This window comes from Centroberyx gerrardi, chromosome 13 (genome assembly GCF_048128805.1).
Source record: "Centroberyx gerrardi isolate f3 chromosome 13, fCenGer3.hap1.cur.20231027, whole genome shotgun sequence".
Classification (NCBI taxonomy): Eukaryota; Metazoa; Chordata; class Actinopteri; order Beryciformes; family Berycidae; genus Centroberyx; species Centroberyx gerrardi.
The window spans coordinates 25,491,313-25,507,833 of record NC_136009.1 but is presented as its reverse complement, the minus strand read 5'-3'; the positions used below and the strand labels follow the sequence as shown (position 1 = coordinate 25,507,833).

General features: G+C 40.9%; 1 protein-coding gene across 1 annotated transcript; it reads left to right on the top strand.

Annotated features, from left to right (window-relative positions):
• Positions 1-401: 401 nt before the first annotated feature.
• On the top strand, positions 402-16,209 carry LOC139911273 (uncharacterized). Its single transcript, XM_078287888.1, has 13 exons — positions 402-431; positions 768-965; positions 3,047-3,295; positions 4,687-4,839; positions 5,612-5,702; positions 7,693-7,775; positions 8,070-8,181; positions 9,098-9,814; positions 11,500-11,686; positions 12,363-12,808; positions 13,134-13,219; positions 13,971-14,016; positions 14,916-16,209. The coding sequence occupies exons 1-12, from the start codon at positions 402-404 to the stop codon at positions 14,004-14,006; spliced, it is 2,388 nt and encodes a 795-aa protein (XP_078144014.1). The 3' UTR covers positions 14,007-14,016; positions 14,916-16,209.
• Positions 16,210-16,521: the final 312 nt, after the last annotated feature.

Sequence of the window (16,521 nt, the reverse complement as noted above, 5' to 3'; positions counted from 1 at the left end):
GTGTAACTAAACTAAAATAAATGAAAATTAAACTGAACCTAGCCACTTAGACAAAATATTTTTTTTCCAGTCTTAAACAGCCTTGAACAAATACCTTGGCTTATAGGAAAATACTCTATATTTGAATTCCCACAGTATGGCAGTTTTATTGCTGATTCTAAATGGTTCTACACAATTTTCTCTAAAAATACACCACAATATCAGACAGTATCATATATTTCCAACTGCTGTAAAAATTAAATATGTGCGTTTGTGTGTGTATCCTAGGCTATGCTCTCTTGCCCAGCATGCCAAGCAGGAAACAGAAGTGGATTCCACCACTCTGAAGAAGAAGAGCATCAAGCCAGACCCTGGCACCAGCGAAGAAGAGGGCACGGACTCCAAGCTCTCCAAGATCGAAGATGAAGAGGTGGATGCCAAGCCTCCAGTCGGTACGTCTTCACTGTTTTTCTAAATATCTGTGTCTGCCTGTCAGTAAAAATAGCCCAAAATTTTACTCTTTACCCTGCACATAAACAAAAAGATGAAAGCTAAACACATTTGATGTATATTCTTATTTAGTTAGTTTTACAAGTAGACAAGTTTTTTCACAAAGTCTCGTTTTTAATTTTATTTCAGTTTATGACAATGTTTCTGAACACCTAGTTTCCGTCTTAGTTTTAGTTTACTATAACAACCTTGGCACCGATGACTGTGATTTCCAACTAAACCATTAAGTCTTTATTTTGCTTTATCCAGATTCTCTCCCTCCAGCTCCGGAGCCCCAGACGGACGGAGCCGAGTCGTCCAGCGCAGAGCTTCCCTCCCTGGGGAAAGATGCCGAGAGCCTCCCTGACCAAACCCTGGATCCTGGAGCCGAAACCAAAACCAAGGCAGCAGGCTCGGACAGCGAGAGCTCAGACTCCTCTGCCAGTGAAGAAGAGAAAGAAGAGAAAGAGGAGGAGGAGACAGAAGCAAAGATAGAGGTGAGGAGAGAAGGAGGAATACATAATCATCCCCCCTTGTGATGAAATCGGGGTGGGGGGTTCAGGCTGTTTTGTCCGTCAAATATCTCAAGTGATATCTCAGGTACCACTGGTCTGATTTTGATGAAACTTGGAGGGAAGATGCATTTTGGCACTGTGTTCTGGCATTTAAAAAAATATACTAATTGTTCTGATAGAGGTATTAAGAGGTATTAAAGCTCAAAATGTCAGAAATATCTTTAAATCAATTTCAGCGAGGCTAAAATGGGTGTAATATGATCCCGACTCTTGGATTTCGTTAAAAGTCTAGCGGCTAAATTTTGCACTAATTGCAGATGGTAGAGGAAATTTTGCCCGGATTAGAGAGAGTTACAGTAATCTAAACGAGAAGAGATGCATGGATAACCCTCTCATGTCAGCAAAAGATAAAAAAGGCCTCATTTTTAGAAATATTTTTCAATTGGAGAAAGAAAGACTGAACCACCCTCTTAACTTGGTCATCAAAAGAGAGGTTGGAGTCAAATAATATGCCCAGATTTCCAGCAGCAGGCTTTACATGGGTGGACAGATTACAGAGATAACCATGAAGCATCGTGATGAAATTACTTGGGCCAACCAAAACCATCTCAGAATTGTTTTCATTTAATATCTGAGAGGCAAACCTTAAGGCAGGTTAAGCTGTCGGAGTCACTCGGTTTTTATCAGAATGAAGTTTTGGGTATCATCTGCGTAGCAATGGAAAGAAATGTTATGTTTGTGAATAATATGACCAAGGAGTGAAAACGGCAAGGGGCCCAGGATTGATCCCTGGGGGACACCGCAGAAAAAGACGAAGCATTCCCTACCGCCATTTAAGGGCAATATCAGTGATGCCAGCCCAATTTTCAAGGCATTCAAGTGAAATTGCATGATCAATAGTGTCAAATGCTTTGAGCTAAGATCTAAAATAATTAATTAGCAACTTTAACTGAGGCAGTTTCTGTGCTGTGACCTCTAAAACTTGACTGACACGTACAGCTTGAGACTGTGCAGTAAAATCTTTGAGCTACAAGCTGTTTTGCCCCCTCAGTCTGAGCTTGATTCAGGGTGAATGCTGTAATAGAATCCCCCCCAACACACACACACACACACACACACACACATATACACACACACATAACTGTTGCCCAGTCACTGTAATAATGTGTGGGTAGATAGACAGAACCATCAGTGTTATTATATAGCCTACTTCTGAAACACACACAGACACGCTACACATTGCATGTCTGCCTGTCTGCCCTGTATCTGTTAGTCTGTTCTGTTGTCATTGTATGGAAGACGTGTATATGTGTGTGTGTGTGTGTGTGTGTGTGTGTGTGTGTGTATCCGAGTCTTGTCTCTATTCTTTTATGCTGGCCCAGTGATCCGATGGATAGTGATAGTCGGCTCTAATGCTGTTTGGACAGAACCTGTTTGTGTGACAGAGGGGTGTTGGCAGAATCTTAATCTCCTGAGCCAAACTGTGTGTGTGTGTGTGTGTGTGTGTGTGTGTGTGTGTGTGTGTGTGTGTAGCTTTCTGGCGATGTGTTAATGGTTCTTTGTGGTTCAGTCTACAACCATTTGAAATCCGAAACCCTCAGTGTGCTGTGACTATATCTGATGGCTAAAGAGTTGCAGTTTTTACACAAATTACCATTACACTCTTTCTCTCTCTTTCTCTTTCTCTCACTCTGACTTACTTACTTGTGTTGTGTCACCAAAAGAATGGGACCAATTAGTGTTGGTTTTATTTTCTTTTTGGCTCACATGCATAGATTAATACAATAGCAATACAATATGCCAAACATATTGGATTGGACATCATGTCCCTAAACATTTAATTTCCTGGTGTTCTTTTTTTGTGTTCAGTTGGGAATAGTCTGTTTTTGCCAACTTTTTGTTTCTTTATTCTGGTTGTTAAATTGGTCTTAAATCCAAATCCAGGTAGCAGTAAAAAGGTGTTAAGAAGTCTTGAATTTGGCTTTCTGAAACCTGTGGATTCCCTAAATACCAATAGTTAGCCTTGTTAGCTGTACTAAATGCAGACTTCTACATGTTTACAGTCAGCTCCTGCCGATGCCCCTGCCGAGGCGTCTAACGAGGCTGAAAGCTCCAGCTCCGACTCCTCCGACTCAGAGGAAGAGGCTCCAGCCGTGAATCCCGCCCAGGAGGCCTCCAGCCTGGTCGACCCCAGCCAGGCCACCCCTGATCAGGCCGAGGCCCAACTCCAGGCCCCTGGTCCAGCTGAGGCCTCCAGCTCAGATAATGAGGGCACCAAGGAGGAAAAAGAGGACAACGACGAGCCGGAGCAGGTTAGTGACCCAAGGCTTAGACTGAAGTATGCGGTTATTTAAATTCTTTCGGTGAACTCGCCACCAATTTGAAAAATTTCAGACGTACCACCAACAAACAAGACCATCGCCAAGAAGATGAGCAGTGTCTTGCTCGAGGACGCTTTGACAGGACACATGGCTGCCACTGGGATTGAACCTGAGACCCTCCAGTGATGGGACGGTCTTTCTAACCATTAGGCTACCCCACCACCTCCGTTCATCCTCTGTTTCTCACTGCTGATTGTTTGTGAATATCTTTGTTAACTTTGCTGATGAAATGTACTATACAAATTTTGCAGTTTACAATTTTCACTCCATCCGCAAACTTACCTGTCCAGGGAATTTAACAGACAACGTTTTGAGAATATCATGTTAAGCTCCATGCTGAAACTTGACAGTTGGATGTTGCTGTGCTTATCGGCAAGCGCACATTCCCCATTGAGCATAAATTCAACACCTTTTCTGAATTGTCGGTGTCCACTGGTAAATTTGGCATGCATTCGATCCACTGAGCAGCACTTATTCCAACAAACCTCACACAGCTCTGATAACCGGTTTGCCTGCCGCTCCGTCGTCTTCTTCCACTGTGGGGTGAAGTAACGAGCGGTGGGAATCAATTTCAACCGCTGCTCCTAAAACAGGAGTAGCAACTGAAACATCCCCACCCTCAGCTCCCCCCTCTGCACATCTGAAACTTATTTTGTCGAGGATTGTGACTGGCAGAGGTGCGTTGTTTGTGCTCTGCAGCTCCCAGCAAGCAGCACTGCAAGCCTTTTCACTTTGCTGCCTCATGGTGTGTAACAGCATTCTGATATGTGAAATTTCTGTGATTTAAAAAAACGCCACTATGTCTGTTGTTGGCAGGAAAACAGTTTGATATAGCTGCTAAATAGCGTTAGCAACAAGCCACTTGTCCTCTCAAAGTGTCCTTGACCAAGACTGTGAAGCCCTGCTAGCTGCTCTGATATGAACTAAATCCCTAAAATATCAAATGTGTCTCCCAGTAGCTAACACTAGCTACCTGATGTTATCTTTGGTTAAAGTTGGTTGACTCTCCAACAAAACGTAAAGAACAGAAACATCAAACTAATTCCAACCACTGTGTATTCTGATTTTTTTAGACAAGATTTGTAACCTTTTTGTGCAAGTTGCCATCGTCTTCAATTGGTCATAGGGCTGCAGAATTAATAAAAAGTTGTGTCGAAACAGAAATTACGTAACACTTAAGTAACACTTTCCGCATGTATTTTAATTCCTATTATAATCACAAAACTGAGCAAAAAAAAAAAAGAGAATCTATTTTTTTATTGTTTGGTTTCCAATACCGTCCAGCCTTAATTAGTTTCAGTTCCCCCCCTTTCCTTCCCTAGGAGCCAGAAGCTGCCATGGAGGCTTCTGAGGTCACAGCTGAAACCTCTGCATCAGAGCAGACAGCTGTCAATCAAACAGAGGCCACGCCTCCCTGCAGTCAGGAGGCCAGTAAAGGAGATTCCTCAGAAAATGAGGAGGACAGTCCAGCAGAGGTGCAGTATTTTTGTTCAGCACTCCTGGCTGGGACTTTTGTCTAAGGCACAGCGTATTGGGAAATTTGTAAATGTTTCTATTAACTTTTAAGCAAAAGAAAGTACATACAGGTAGCGTAGCGTTCACACTGCAGGCCTTCATGCTCAGTTCCAAATTGCTTCTCATGTCTATTTTTTTTTTGGATGACTGTGTTCATATCTATTCTAGGATGTAACCCACATCTGATGCCAATATGAACTGACAGTGATGTCAAAAAAAATACATGTGCAGAGTAACAACAACAAAAGACGTCACATGGGTTTTTGTTTCTAACACATTTTGGTTTCCATATGTGCCTTCAAGTTTTGACTGAACTGAGGCGTCTCCCCAAATACCATTAAGTCGGCCGTCTGGTTTTCCTTCCAGTGTTTGGTCCCTTCCATGACAACTGTCTCAAGTCAATAATGGAGGATTTACTTACTGTCAAATATGAATTACATACAGAGTAGGTCGCATGGCTTGGGATTATGATTCAGTGTTACCACATATCCATGAGGTCCAGATCAGAACTGAAAAAAAATGGACTTATTGCAGCTTTAACACTGATTAGAAAACATCAGATCTGTGTCGTATGTGAGGGGGAAAAAACAAACTGGGACACTTTCAGCTGCAGTGTGAACGCAGCCACAGTATCCCAGTCACCCATCCACCTCCTGGAGGACAGATCCTTCAGCCTGGTAGGTGCTGGAGACTCTTGTTGTTAACCTGTTGACTCCTCCTTCCCCCCTACAGAAACCCAGCCAGGCCCCGCCCACCACCTCGGAAGTGGCAGCTCAGGAGACCAATGACCAGCCAGCGGCGAGCGAAGACCCGCCCCCCGAAGGTACGAACAGCCAATCGACGTGCGATACCAGGTCGTCCTTTAAATATTATGTATGGCATCTTGTCTGTCTCTTTCACACTATACTGACGAGACTCACAAGGCGTTGTGAAGAAACAGAGGCTTCTACTGAGGGAGGGAAAATCAATACAGTTTGTGTTTTCACATTTCAAAGCTATTAAATAATAAATATAAACCACATGATTATGTCTTATCCAATCATATGAAAATTAAATGATCCATGAGAGAGTGCTTGACAGTCAGAAAGGTCTTTTCACACACAATTAGAACTTAAAAATTGTTACTGTTATATTTTTATTTATTTATTTATACAGTTTAAAGTTACAGGGACAGTGCACATTAATAGACATTTCTGTAAATGTGCCAGTTTAGCTATCTTGGCTACAAAAGACACATAAAATACATTAAATCAGGAACAGCAATACTGTACATATAGCAGAGCACACTTCATAAGAACACATAAAATACTTTAAAACAAGGACAACAATACATAAAACAAAGCACGCTTCAGGTTATTTGAATAAGTTACAGAGTATGGTCACACACTTGATTGTCTTTTAACCATGATTTTAAATTAATTTTAAATGAACGATATGTGTCACAGTCTCTGATAAGTGTTGGCAGACTGTTCCATGTGTGAGCTGCTCTCACTGAAAAAATATTATTGCTGTAGAGTTTGTTATAGATTTTTTTTATTTAATTATATTTGTATTTAATTAGCCGTTACTGCATTCAAGGAAAAGGGAACAAAATTTGAAATTCAGTACTTTTAAGTGTTGACTATTATCAACATAATAATAGCGTGTTACAAGTCCTCTGGTGATTGCCCCCTTTACACTGGACATTTTAAAACTTTTTCTCTAAACAACAAGGATACAGAAAAGAAAGTAAGGCATGAGGTTGAACATTTTACCTGGAGGCGGTTGGACTCAGTGCCAAAACCTGTAAAGACGTTTGAAGGATCCCTGCCAAGGCCGGTGAAGCTCTGGCAGCTCTGTGGAGAGGCGTTCTCCAGTTTGGCAGTCGCTTGTATAACCCCCTTTAAAGAGTGTGTGAAGCCTGTCAAAGCTTGTTTAGCAAACTGGAGCAGCGACTAGTCTGAGAACTACAATCATCCAGAACACAATCACCTTATCCAACAAGTACAATAAAGGCACAGGAAATTCTTTTGTGACATTGGTGCAGAGACAACTCAGAGTTTCACAGTACCTATTGACTGAAATCTGAGTTTTAAGATACTGATACCAGCTCAGGTATCAGGATACTCAATCTAAAATGACACCACAGAAAATAACTGAAACAATATAATAGCCTATAATGATAAGAAATAACACTTAGATTATTTAAAGTGCTATAAATGAACAAATAAACTTTGTTATAGTTTGTTTTCCCATCAAAGAGCCGTTGATAGTGCCTTTGAGGAAGGGGGAACAGAAACTACAAAGTGTTTCCGGTAGGACATATTTTGCTGACGCACAACTTGCCCTGCTCTCACTCACATGCTGGAAGAAACCAACTTTCTTCATACAAACAGAGCTTCTGATAACTTTAAGTCAGCTGGAGGTCTGAACTACGCCGTCTGACTGTTTCACTGTGACAGAGATTGTATTCAGTCCCAGAAAAGGTATTAATCCACTTTGATTTCATGAACTTAGAACTTGTAGCACAGATTTCTAAATGCGTAAGTATGGGATTTTTCTGCACAATACTCCAGCCAAAGCAATTTTGGTTAAGTGAGGCCAAATGAAACGAGGAGGAGGATAAATACTTTTGTAAAGAAGATTGGCTATTTTGTAGACAAAAAACTCAATCACTGAAATAATTCTGTAGCATAATCAAATTTCTTTCTCATTTAGAGTATATCTCTAAATGTGTAAAAAGTCAAGTTGGGTGAATAGTTATTTGTGTGGCAGCTATAATAAGAGATATCAAATTTATAATGTTTAATTATAACTTTTTGTTTTTGTCTCAGAGCCTGAAGGTGCCTCTGCCTCTGAAAGTCCAAAGGAGGAAGAGAAGGAGGAGGTGGAAGAAGAGGAGGAGGAGAAATCTCAGGTAGCTTTCATCTAAATAAGTCATGTCAATTTTATTTGTATAGCACATTTCATACACAGGCAAGCTCAATGTGCTTCACATTAAAAGACAAAAATAGTGCCAATAAATACATAAGGAAATACAATACACATATAAAACACATAAGTATGTTTTCTTTGGGAACTCACTTTTTCAAAAGAAGTTTTTGGACCCAAACTGATTTTGCGGGCTGTGAGTAATGCTTGGGAATATAAACAAAGGAATTTACATAAAAATGGTAATAAATCAGCCTGTGTCTATAAATTCTGTCTCCAGGGGACAGAGAGCGGAGACGTCGCCCCCCCGCTGAAACCTGAGGACCAGATGGTGACGTCAACAACCCCAGAGGACCGGGGGGGTGCTGCCGACCCTCCCGCCACTGAGACCGGTAACACAGGAGTTTTGGGTTAGCTAGTGATTTATTAGGCAGCATGGTGGCTTAGTGAGTAGGGAGTCTGCCCTTAAAACTGGTTCAATCCCCCGTGTCTCTCTATCTGACCTCTGACCGCCCTGTGGAGAGGAGGCAAGAGAAAAGAACATTTCGCAAGCATCACATGATTATTATGAGAAGCCAGTTTTTAGGGCTGGTAAAAATTACAAAAATATGAAAAATAAGTTAAAAGCCTCCAAGACTTATTGTCCAGCTGAAAACATTTTGTGACATTCTTCACTTATGCAACACTTATGTAACCATCCTTAATTTATGTAGACTTCTGAGTCAAAAGTTCTGAGGGTCCATGTGTCTCATGAAGTGGATTTGGTTACTCAGTTCATAAGTGTTAATTTAAATATTAATGTGTAGAGGAGTCCCACACACTGTTCTTGCTCAACCACAGCTTATTACAAAACTAACATTTTGGTTTGTTTGAACCGAAACTTTAGTAAACATTAGTTTTGTAATAAACTGTGATTGAGCAGGAACAGTATGCAGGACTCATCTTCTAATTGACTTCATCCTAATCCTACACACCTGTGCTGAAACCTACTGGATGTGCAAATGTTTGCCACAAAAATATGAATGTATAACCAGAAATCACCACTCGAATCGTGCTGAAACTATATTGTTTGTCAGGCAAATAACTTTCAATGATTATTTAATTATTGCGGATTACAAATAAGAGTGAATTGAACAATATTGTTCTTTTTTGTTCTAAAACACAGTTTTTTATGAAAGCAAATAAGCCACTCGAGGATGTGACATGTGATGCCAGGCTGTATCATGATTCATGTTATGTGTTTTTAAATGTGTCAAATAAAAGAAAAGAAAGAGTTATGTTATTCTGTTTTATTCTATTCTGTTGTAGCAGAGGAGACGGCGGCGGCTGCAGAGGACGGACCCGACCCGGACGACTCCATCATCCTCAACATCGAAGTCGAAGACGCCGGAGAGGCTCCTGAGACCTGCAAAGCCCCCAAAACCCCCAAGGGGAAGAAGAAGAAGAAGAGAAAAATGGATGTGGAGACGCCCATTACAGATACACCCACTGTAGATACACCCACGATAGATACACCCAACATAGATACACCCTCCGATACTCCTCTTACCACCAGGAGTGCCAAGAAGAAGAAGAGAGACAAGAAGAGACAGAAGGAGGAGGCGGCAGAGGAGGAGGAGCAGAAGGAGGCGGCGGCAGAGAAGGAGGCGGCAGAGGAGGAGGAGAAAGAGGAGGAGGAGGTGCCTCAGGTCACTCCAGAGAAGAAGAAGGCCAAGAAGAGGAAAAGAGAGAGAGATGAAGCGGAGGAGAAAGAAGAGGAGACTCCTGTCACTCTTTCGGAAAAGAAAACCAAGAAGAGGAAGAAGAAGGGCCGAGATATAGAGGAGGAGAAAGAGGAGGTGGAGGAGGAGGAGGAGGAGGAGGAGGAGGAGAAAGAGCCGGAGCCTCCTGTGACTCCAGCGACAAAGGAGAAGAAGAAAAAGACGAAGAAGAAGAAGGAGGGAGGACAGGGGAAAGAGGAGGTGCAGTCTGATGGAGGAGCAGCAGAGGGCGACGAAGACACAGAAGAGAAACTGGAGGCCACAGGTAGAGAGAGAGAGGGGGAGGGATGGATGGAGGGAGGGGAAAAATCTTTCGTCTTCTCTTCAACTCTTATTTCCTAATCAAACATTATGGATCAAATAAAAGACAATTCAACAGATCAAATACATTCAGTCATAATGTATGGATTACAATTACATGTTCTGCATCAAATACCACCTGAACGGAACCTTTTAGCATTTTATGATATTCAGTATTGATAATATATAACACTACGTTTAATCCATTAATTAATAATAATAATAATAATTTAGTTTATGTGGTAAGAAAAAACAAATATGGAATTTCACAGAATTTCATTCAATTAAATTCAAATTCCTGAAATTCCAATTCAATTCCAATTCTGTTTCTTGGAAGTTTTTTCCCAAATTCCAATCACAATTCCTCAGTTGAATTTAAATTGATGAGTTCATTCATGAATTGACCCCAACCCTGCTTGTAATATTGGTGAATTTAAAGGAATACACTTGAGTTGGGTTTTTTTTGGGGGGGGGAGGAATTTGCTCGTTGGTCGGCTTACCCGTTAAGCGATGACAACAAAAAATAATCCATGTGTCCCCGGTAGATCACTGGCTCCATGCTACACTATGTTGAGTGATAGTAGGTCACTAGCATTGTCCAAAGTAACAAGACTGACCATTTAGTAATGAAAAGTTAATGATTTTTATTATATGGCCTGTATAATATTAAATAATAAAAAAAAAATCATTAACTGAATATAGCTGATGTAGCCAGAAGGGAGAACAAAAGAGGGAGGGGGAAGATGGGAAGAGAAGGAGGAGTAAGAGGTATGAAGGTAGAGAGGGATGAGAGGGAGAAAAAGGGAGAAGAGAGAGTCAAATCTCCTGTCTGACTCTTTCTCAGTCTGCGTTCTTGTGTTCCTGTCTGCCGCGGTATCTGAAGTCCAAAGTACAAACCCAGAACAAACAAACGCAGATGGCGGATGGATAAACACGGCGGAAGTTTACTCGCCAGCTGAGGATGCAGCGGATGGCGACTTGGCCGGCGAGATCGAATGGGAAACCCCCCGATTCACTGCTAGACACATCATGTCCAAACACTGCTGTAGTCAATAGAGGCTTTTCAGTTGCGTCTCAAATCTCCTAGCAGCCTCTCTGGTGCCGTCATGGAGGGTTAGAGCTACAGGCTGTTCACAGATAACGGCAAAATATAAAACAAATGAGCTGGAAAAAGACAGATACCTGAAAAAGATCATCTTGGTAGTGATGTTATAAGTAAAAGTGAACAGTCTGATGAGGTGGATTTGTTTCTAGCTAGTGTGCAAATCAGACGTGTTAACAAGAAGACATTGATGGTTAGCTGAACAGATACTATGGTTAACAAGCTGACATTATCTAAACGCTAAATCAGACGTATCAATGGTGAAATTATCAGTTCCCAGTGAAGAACACAGAAATTATCCATGAATATTCAGTTCTGTTGAGACGACCAAGTTGTAAGTTTAGAAAGACGAGCAGTTATTGCTGCTCCAGAGCTTGGGACCTCCAATATGGCCGCCAGAGGGTGTGTTACGTCACCTGAAAGCCCTAAAGATGCGTTCTCTGTTTTTGCATTCTTGATAAGTTCGTTCTCTCCAAGACAACTTCATATCAACTCATTCTTGACGTTGATAATCACCTGTTTGTTTGTTTCTGTCTCGGCTCCTCCAGACAGCAACATGGAGTCCAGCGGCGGCGAGCTCTCCTCGGCCGTGAAGAAACACCGACTGAGGAGGAAACTGAGCCGCAAGAAGAGATTCAGGATGCTGAAGCGAGAGAAGAGGAAGAGCAGCGGCAGCGTTTCTCCAAACCAGACGGAGACTCCAGCAGATACCAAGGAGCTGAGAGGGAGCAAGAAGTCAGTGGAGTCGCTTATTTCATTGATATTCCTCATGTTTAGAACTATACTTTATATATGCTGTTATTACTATATTATTAGTTATTAGTAGCCTATTTTATTGAAGATGAGATGAAACTTTGATGATGGCCGTGGGGAAATTGGGTCGCAGCAGCAGCAAATAGTAATAGGATACAGCAAAGAAAAATAGAATACAAACAGAAAAATAGAATATAGCAAATGGGGGTTATATAAACATTAACATAAACCAACAATTTCAACACGTGAACATGTTTAGTAGAAAAAAATACGGATTACAGCATTATTAAATGCTGAATATGTGAGATATGAAAATAAATATAAGTATATGCTATACACAATATGAAAATATACCAAAAAAATCTGACATGTATGCAGTATACAATATTTGTTAGCAGTCTAAAAATATGTATATGCAGTATATAACAGTGAGAAAGATATGGGAATATGAAGAAACAACATGTGAATTTACAGCAAATATACATGAAGACATGAATTCACAAGTATTAACAAGTCTACAGAAGGCCATAAATATATCAATTTAAATATAGAAGATTTACACTGATATACAAAATGTACATGAAAGCCAGAGGTGAAGCCGATCTGTGAAAAGTGAGAACATTTTACCAAAGACAAACATCGCCTTTTGATTTTCCAGGAAGAAGCAGATCCGGGAAGCGGAGGAGGAGGAGACGCCTCGAGCCAAACGGGCCAAGAGAGCCATCCCCGAGCCCGAGCCCGTCCAGCAGGACGACGCACCAAAGAAGAAGAAGAAGAAGGCGAAAATAAACGCCGAACAAGAAGAGAACTCCGCGAAAGAAAACCAGCCTCCCAAGACGAAGAAAGGGAAAGGGAAGAAGAAGAAGAAGGGATTGGCGGTGGGAGAGGGGGATGAAGACGGTGCGGTGATCGACCAGAGCCCCGAGCCTCCTGAGGCCGTCCCGTCTCCGCCTCCGAGCGAAGGGAAGAAGAAGAAAAAGAAGAAGGGGAAGGGGAAGGCTGGTAAAGGCGAGGAGACGATCGAACAAGATGGCGAGGCGGAGATCGAAATCTCAACTCCCGCTGTCGTTGCTGCAGTCCAAGAGACGCCTGCTAAGAAAAAGAGTAAGAGACTGTTTTTGGATTGCAGCAATTTTGTGATTTTTATTTTACTTTTGAGCTTAATTTGACTTTTGCTTCTCATTCATTAGAGGAAAAAAGTAAGTTGCTTTAGATCTTGCGTTCCGAATTTTGCCCATATTTTCTGGTAAAATTAAACAAACATGTTTGGCGGTGAAATGAACCAGATCCTGTTGAGTGTAATTTTAACTTTTCAGTTTTTTCCAAGCTAAGCTATTACACTTGTTTCAAGATGACGCTTTAATGATCTCTTGGGTTTTCACCTCGTGATGTGCTGATATTCATGTGTGATGCTGCTTGGCGTTTGCAGAGAAGAACAGACTAAAGGAGAAGCTGGAAGAGACGATACCGGTAGAATCTGTTCCAGACACACACACTCCACCAGCTGCTGCTAAGGTACAACACACACACACACAAATACACAAACTCCACCAGCTGCTCCTAAGACAGTGGACACACTCAAGTTCCTCACCCTAAATTATCCCCCTGAAGAGGTGAGGAGCGGAAAAATGTCCTCATCTTTTGATCCTTGTGAGGACATTTGGTCCCCATAAGTATTATATAACACTCAGAGGACCTTATGTCCTCTGAGTGTTGTTGTTAGTACATCTAAAAATGATATAACTAATTTGTGATTTTTTTTGGAAGCTGCTGCGTCAGCCTGATTATTAATAAGAGTCACCTGCGAGTGACCGATTCAGTTTGTTTGCCTAAAAAGCGCACTGAAGAATGGCGTCTTGCCCGAAACGTCTGTGCAGCAATAAATATTAATTAATTAATTGGAGTGCTGTCCTGGAGTATTTCGTCCCCATAAAGAAAACACACACATACACACAGCTAGTCAGACAAACACATGCTGCATTATAGATTCCCCTACTTGCATTAGGAACATCTAATATAGGAAGTTTCATTTCCATTTGTTTCCTCACAGCTATTTAAGTTGAAATGTAAAGGCCTTCTTACATTTCTTCTTCTCACATCGTATCTCTTTGTGTCAAACATGGTGCTAATTTGCTAATTTTAACAGCTGGCCACGAAACTTAACCGCAACTTTGCCACAAAACAAATTTGCATGTGGAATGTTTTTTACTTATGGTGACATTACTGTAAATTTCTACAAAACATATTAATTTTCTTATGTTTCCAGAAAAAGAAGTCCCCCAGAAAGAAAATCCTCTCATGATTAAATCCGGGTAAGTATTTAATCATTACTTTTCTGCAATATGGAAAACAAGGTTTTAAATAGGGATGCAGCTGATACCAGGCTAAAATGGAATATCGGTATCGGAGATTTTACCCAAGACTAAAATCTGATACCGAAAGCCATGAGTAACATGTAAGAAATAAAAGCAAACTGTCTTGATTTTATGCATTTGTGGCACATAGAAGCCTGTATTTCTCAAACAGTGGGAAAAACAAGGATTTTATCTCAATAATTTTGTCCATTGACCCCAAACTAAGGAAGTAAGTCTGCACTGTTCAGTAAAAGTAACGGATCGGATCGGTACTCAGCGTCGGCCGATACTTAAACTTTCATACTCGGTATCGGTATTGAAAAAGTGGCATCGGTGCATCCCTAGTTTTAAAGTCTGAATAAAAGATTAAAAAATATTTTAATGTATCTAAACGGCAGCAACAAACTCCATGAAGCCTGGTAATGAAATGCGATCGCTCGAGGCTGTTTTGCTGTTGCTGTTTAGATGCATTAAAGATGAAAATATGAAAAGGATCTGAAGCTTTTCGGTGTGCGGTGGAGTGTTTCCATCGTTTGGACTATTATTCCTGCTTTACCAGCACATGAGAAGTGCTGTTCACAGATCATCTAAGCTATGGTTAAAAAACGCTTGCTGAGATGGGCATCTTTTCAATCCAATTCAACTCAAACTCTATTGTCCCCTAAGGGAAATTTGCTGTAAAAACATAATAAAAGCACAATAAAACACATAACAAATCTCCACAACATACACCATATCGCCCTGTAGTGAGCAGTAAAAAGTTACTCATCAGTGCAAAATACAAAGTTCTCGTTCAGGAATAAGCTGCTACATCATTTCCTATGAAATTTAATTAAATGAGGATTTTTTTCCCCCAGTGACTTCTCTCATCTCGTGGCGGACGTCGGTAGAGGAACATCGTCTCTCGGACCTGAAAGCCATAAAGTAACAGGACCATCTCCACAGTGTTAGTGCCTTTTCTCCTGCTCTGTCAGCTGGGATGAAGGTTTTATTTCTCCTGCTGTCCGCTCACAAACAGACGGACGTTTCTGTGGGAACTCCAGTGTTTCAGTTTTGTTTCGCCTCTTGTCTTTTTGCTCTAAAGCTGTGCTGTGCAGTTTGGGAAGGAAAGAAAATGACTCACACATACAGCTGCAATTTGTAAATGTTCAAACTCTCAAATCCCATCAGCAGATTGGACTTTCAGTTATACAAACGTTTCTCAGATGCAGAACTAATCTAATTGGTCGAGTTAAACCTTAGTGGGCGGAGCCAAAGAACTACTACAAGTTTTTCCAGAGTGAAAGTTAGCTAACTGGAAAACCTGAAAAACCTGAAAGAAGGAGCTCTGGACAAAATATAAATGGCAATGACTCTTACCTCTTGTTTTTTTTCCACTGGGTTTCAGTCTAATGTTACTTAGTCAGAAAAACTCCGGTTCTTTGGCTCCGCCCACTGAGGTTTAACTCAACCAATCAGATTATTTCTGCTTCAGAGAAACGCTTGTAGAACTAAAACTCCAATCTGCACCTAATCAAAGGTTAAAGAAACTATGAAGGGAAGCTTTAACGAATTCAAAATCTGTTTCTTTTTTTTTGGACATTTAATTCATTTAACACCGAATATATTTGACTTCATCTTCTTTCCTTCCCAAAACAGCAAAGAGCAACTTTAACCATAGAGTAAAACTAATAGAAATTGCTTTGACAATCAGTCAGTCAAGCATCCAACCATTTTTAAGATTGATGCCACTTTCATTTTTGCTGTTCACTTTAAGGGAACAACAAGCTGTGAGAATCTACAAAAATACAAAATTAATCACATATGAGCAATAATCCAGGATTTTGAACAGCTGGCTCTCAGTAAATCGTGGCTAAATCGATCTTGATAGTTTAGGTTTTATAATGTGCTTAAGCTTTAAGGTATAAAACTAGATTGTTCAGTTTCCTAGTGAGTAACATAGGCTCATGTTGCATGTGATGAGGTGTTTTAAGTTTTACTTGTCAGAGTCTTAAAGCTGTGAAGTTTCTTTTTTTTTGTTGTTGTTGGGGAAACGGTGATGTTTACAGTGTTTTTTTTTTTTGTTGTTGACAGTATTTTTCCTACTCATCCCACAAACTTTTAACTATGCACCTAATAAAATCCTATTGCTGAGGTCAGAGGGGAATTTCACTGAGTTTCACTACTTGGATATTTGTCTCCCTGTTCCCAAGGACCAACATGATGTAGTGACACTAGGCTAGAGCAGTGGTTCTCAACGTGGGGTCCGGGGACCACCGGGGGTCCTTGGAGGGGGTTCCAGGGGGTCTCCAAGAATGTAGAAGAATGACTATTTTTATCATAGTTTCACTGTTATCTCTCTATCTACAATACAGATAGTCCTGGAATTCTGGACAAAATCATATCTGACAAAAAAAAGAATATTCTCAGATTTGGGTCAGAGAGACAAAATCTCATCAAAATGGGGGTCTGTGGCTGTAATGT

Excerpts from the sequence above, each read along its gene's own strand:
- LOC139911273 (XM_078287888.1), top strand. The coding sequence starts at position 402 with ATGAAGAGGTGGATGCCAAGCCTCCAGTCG. Across the intron at positions 7,776-8,069 it reads AGGAGGAGGAGAAATCTCAG|GGGACAGAGAGCGGAGACGT; the intron begins GTAGCTTTCATC and ends TTCTGTCTCCAG. Across the intron at positions 11,687-12,362 it reads GAGCTGAGAGGGAGCAAGAA|GAAGAAGCAGATCCGGGAAG; the intron begins GTCAGTGGAGTC and ends TTGATTTTCCAG.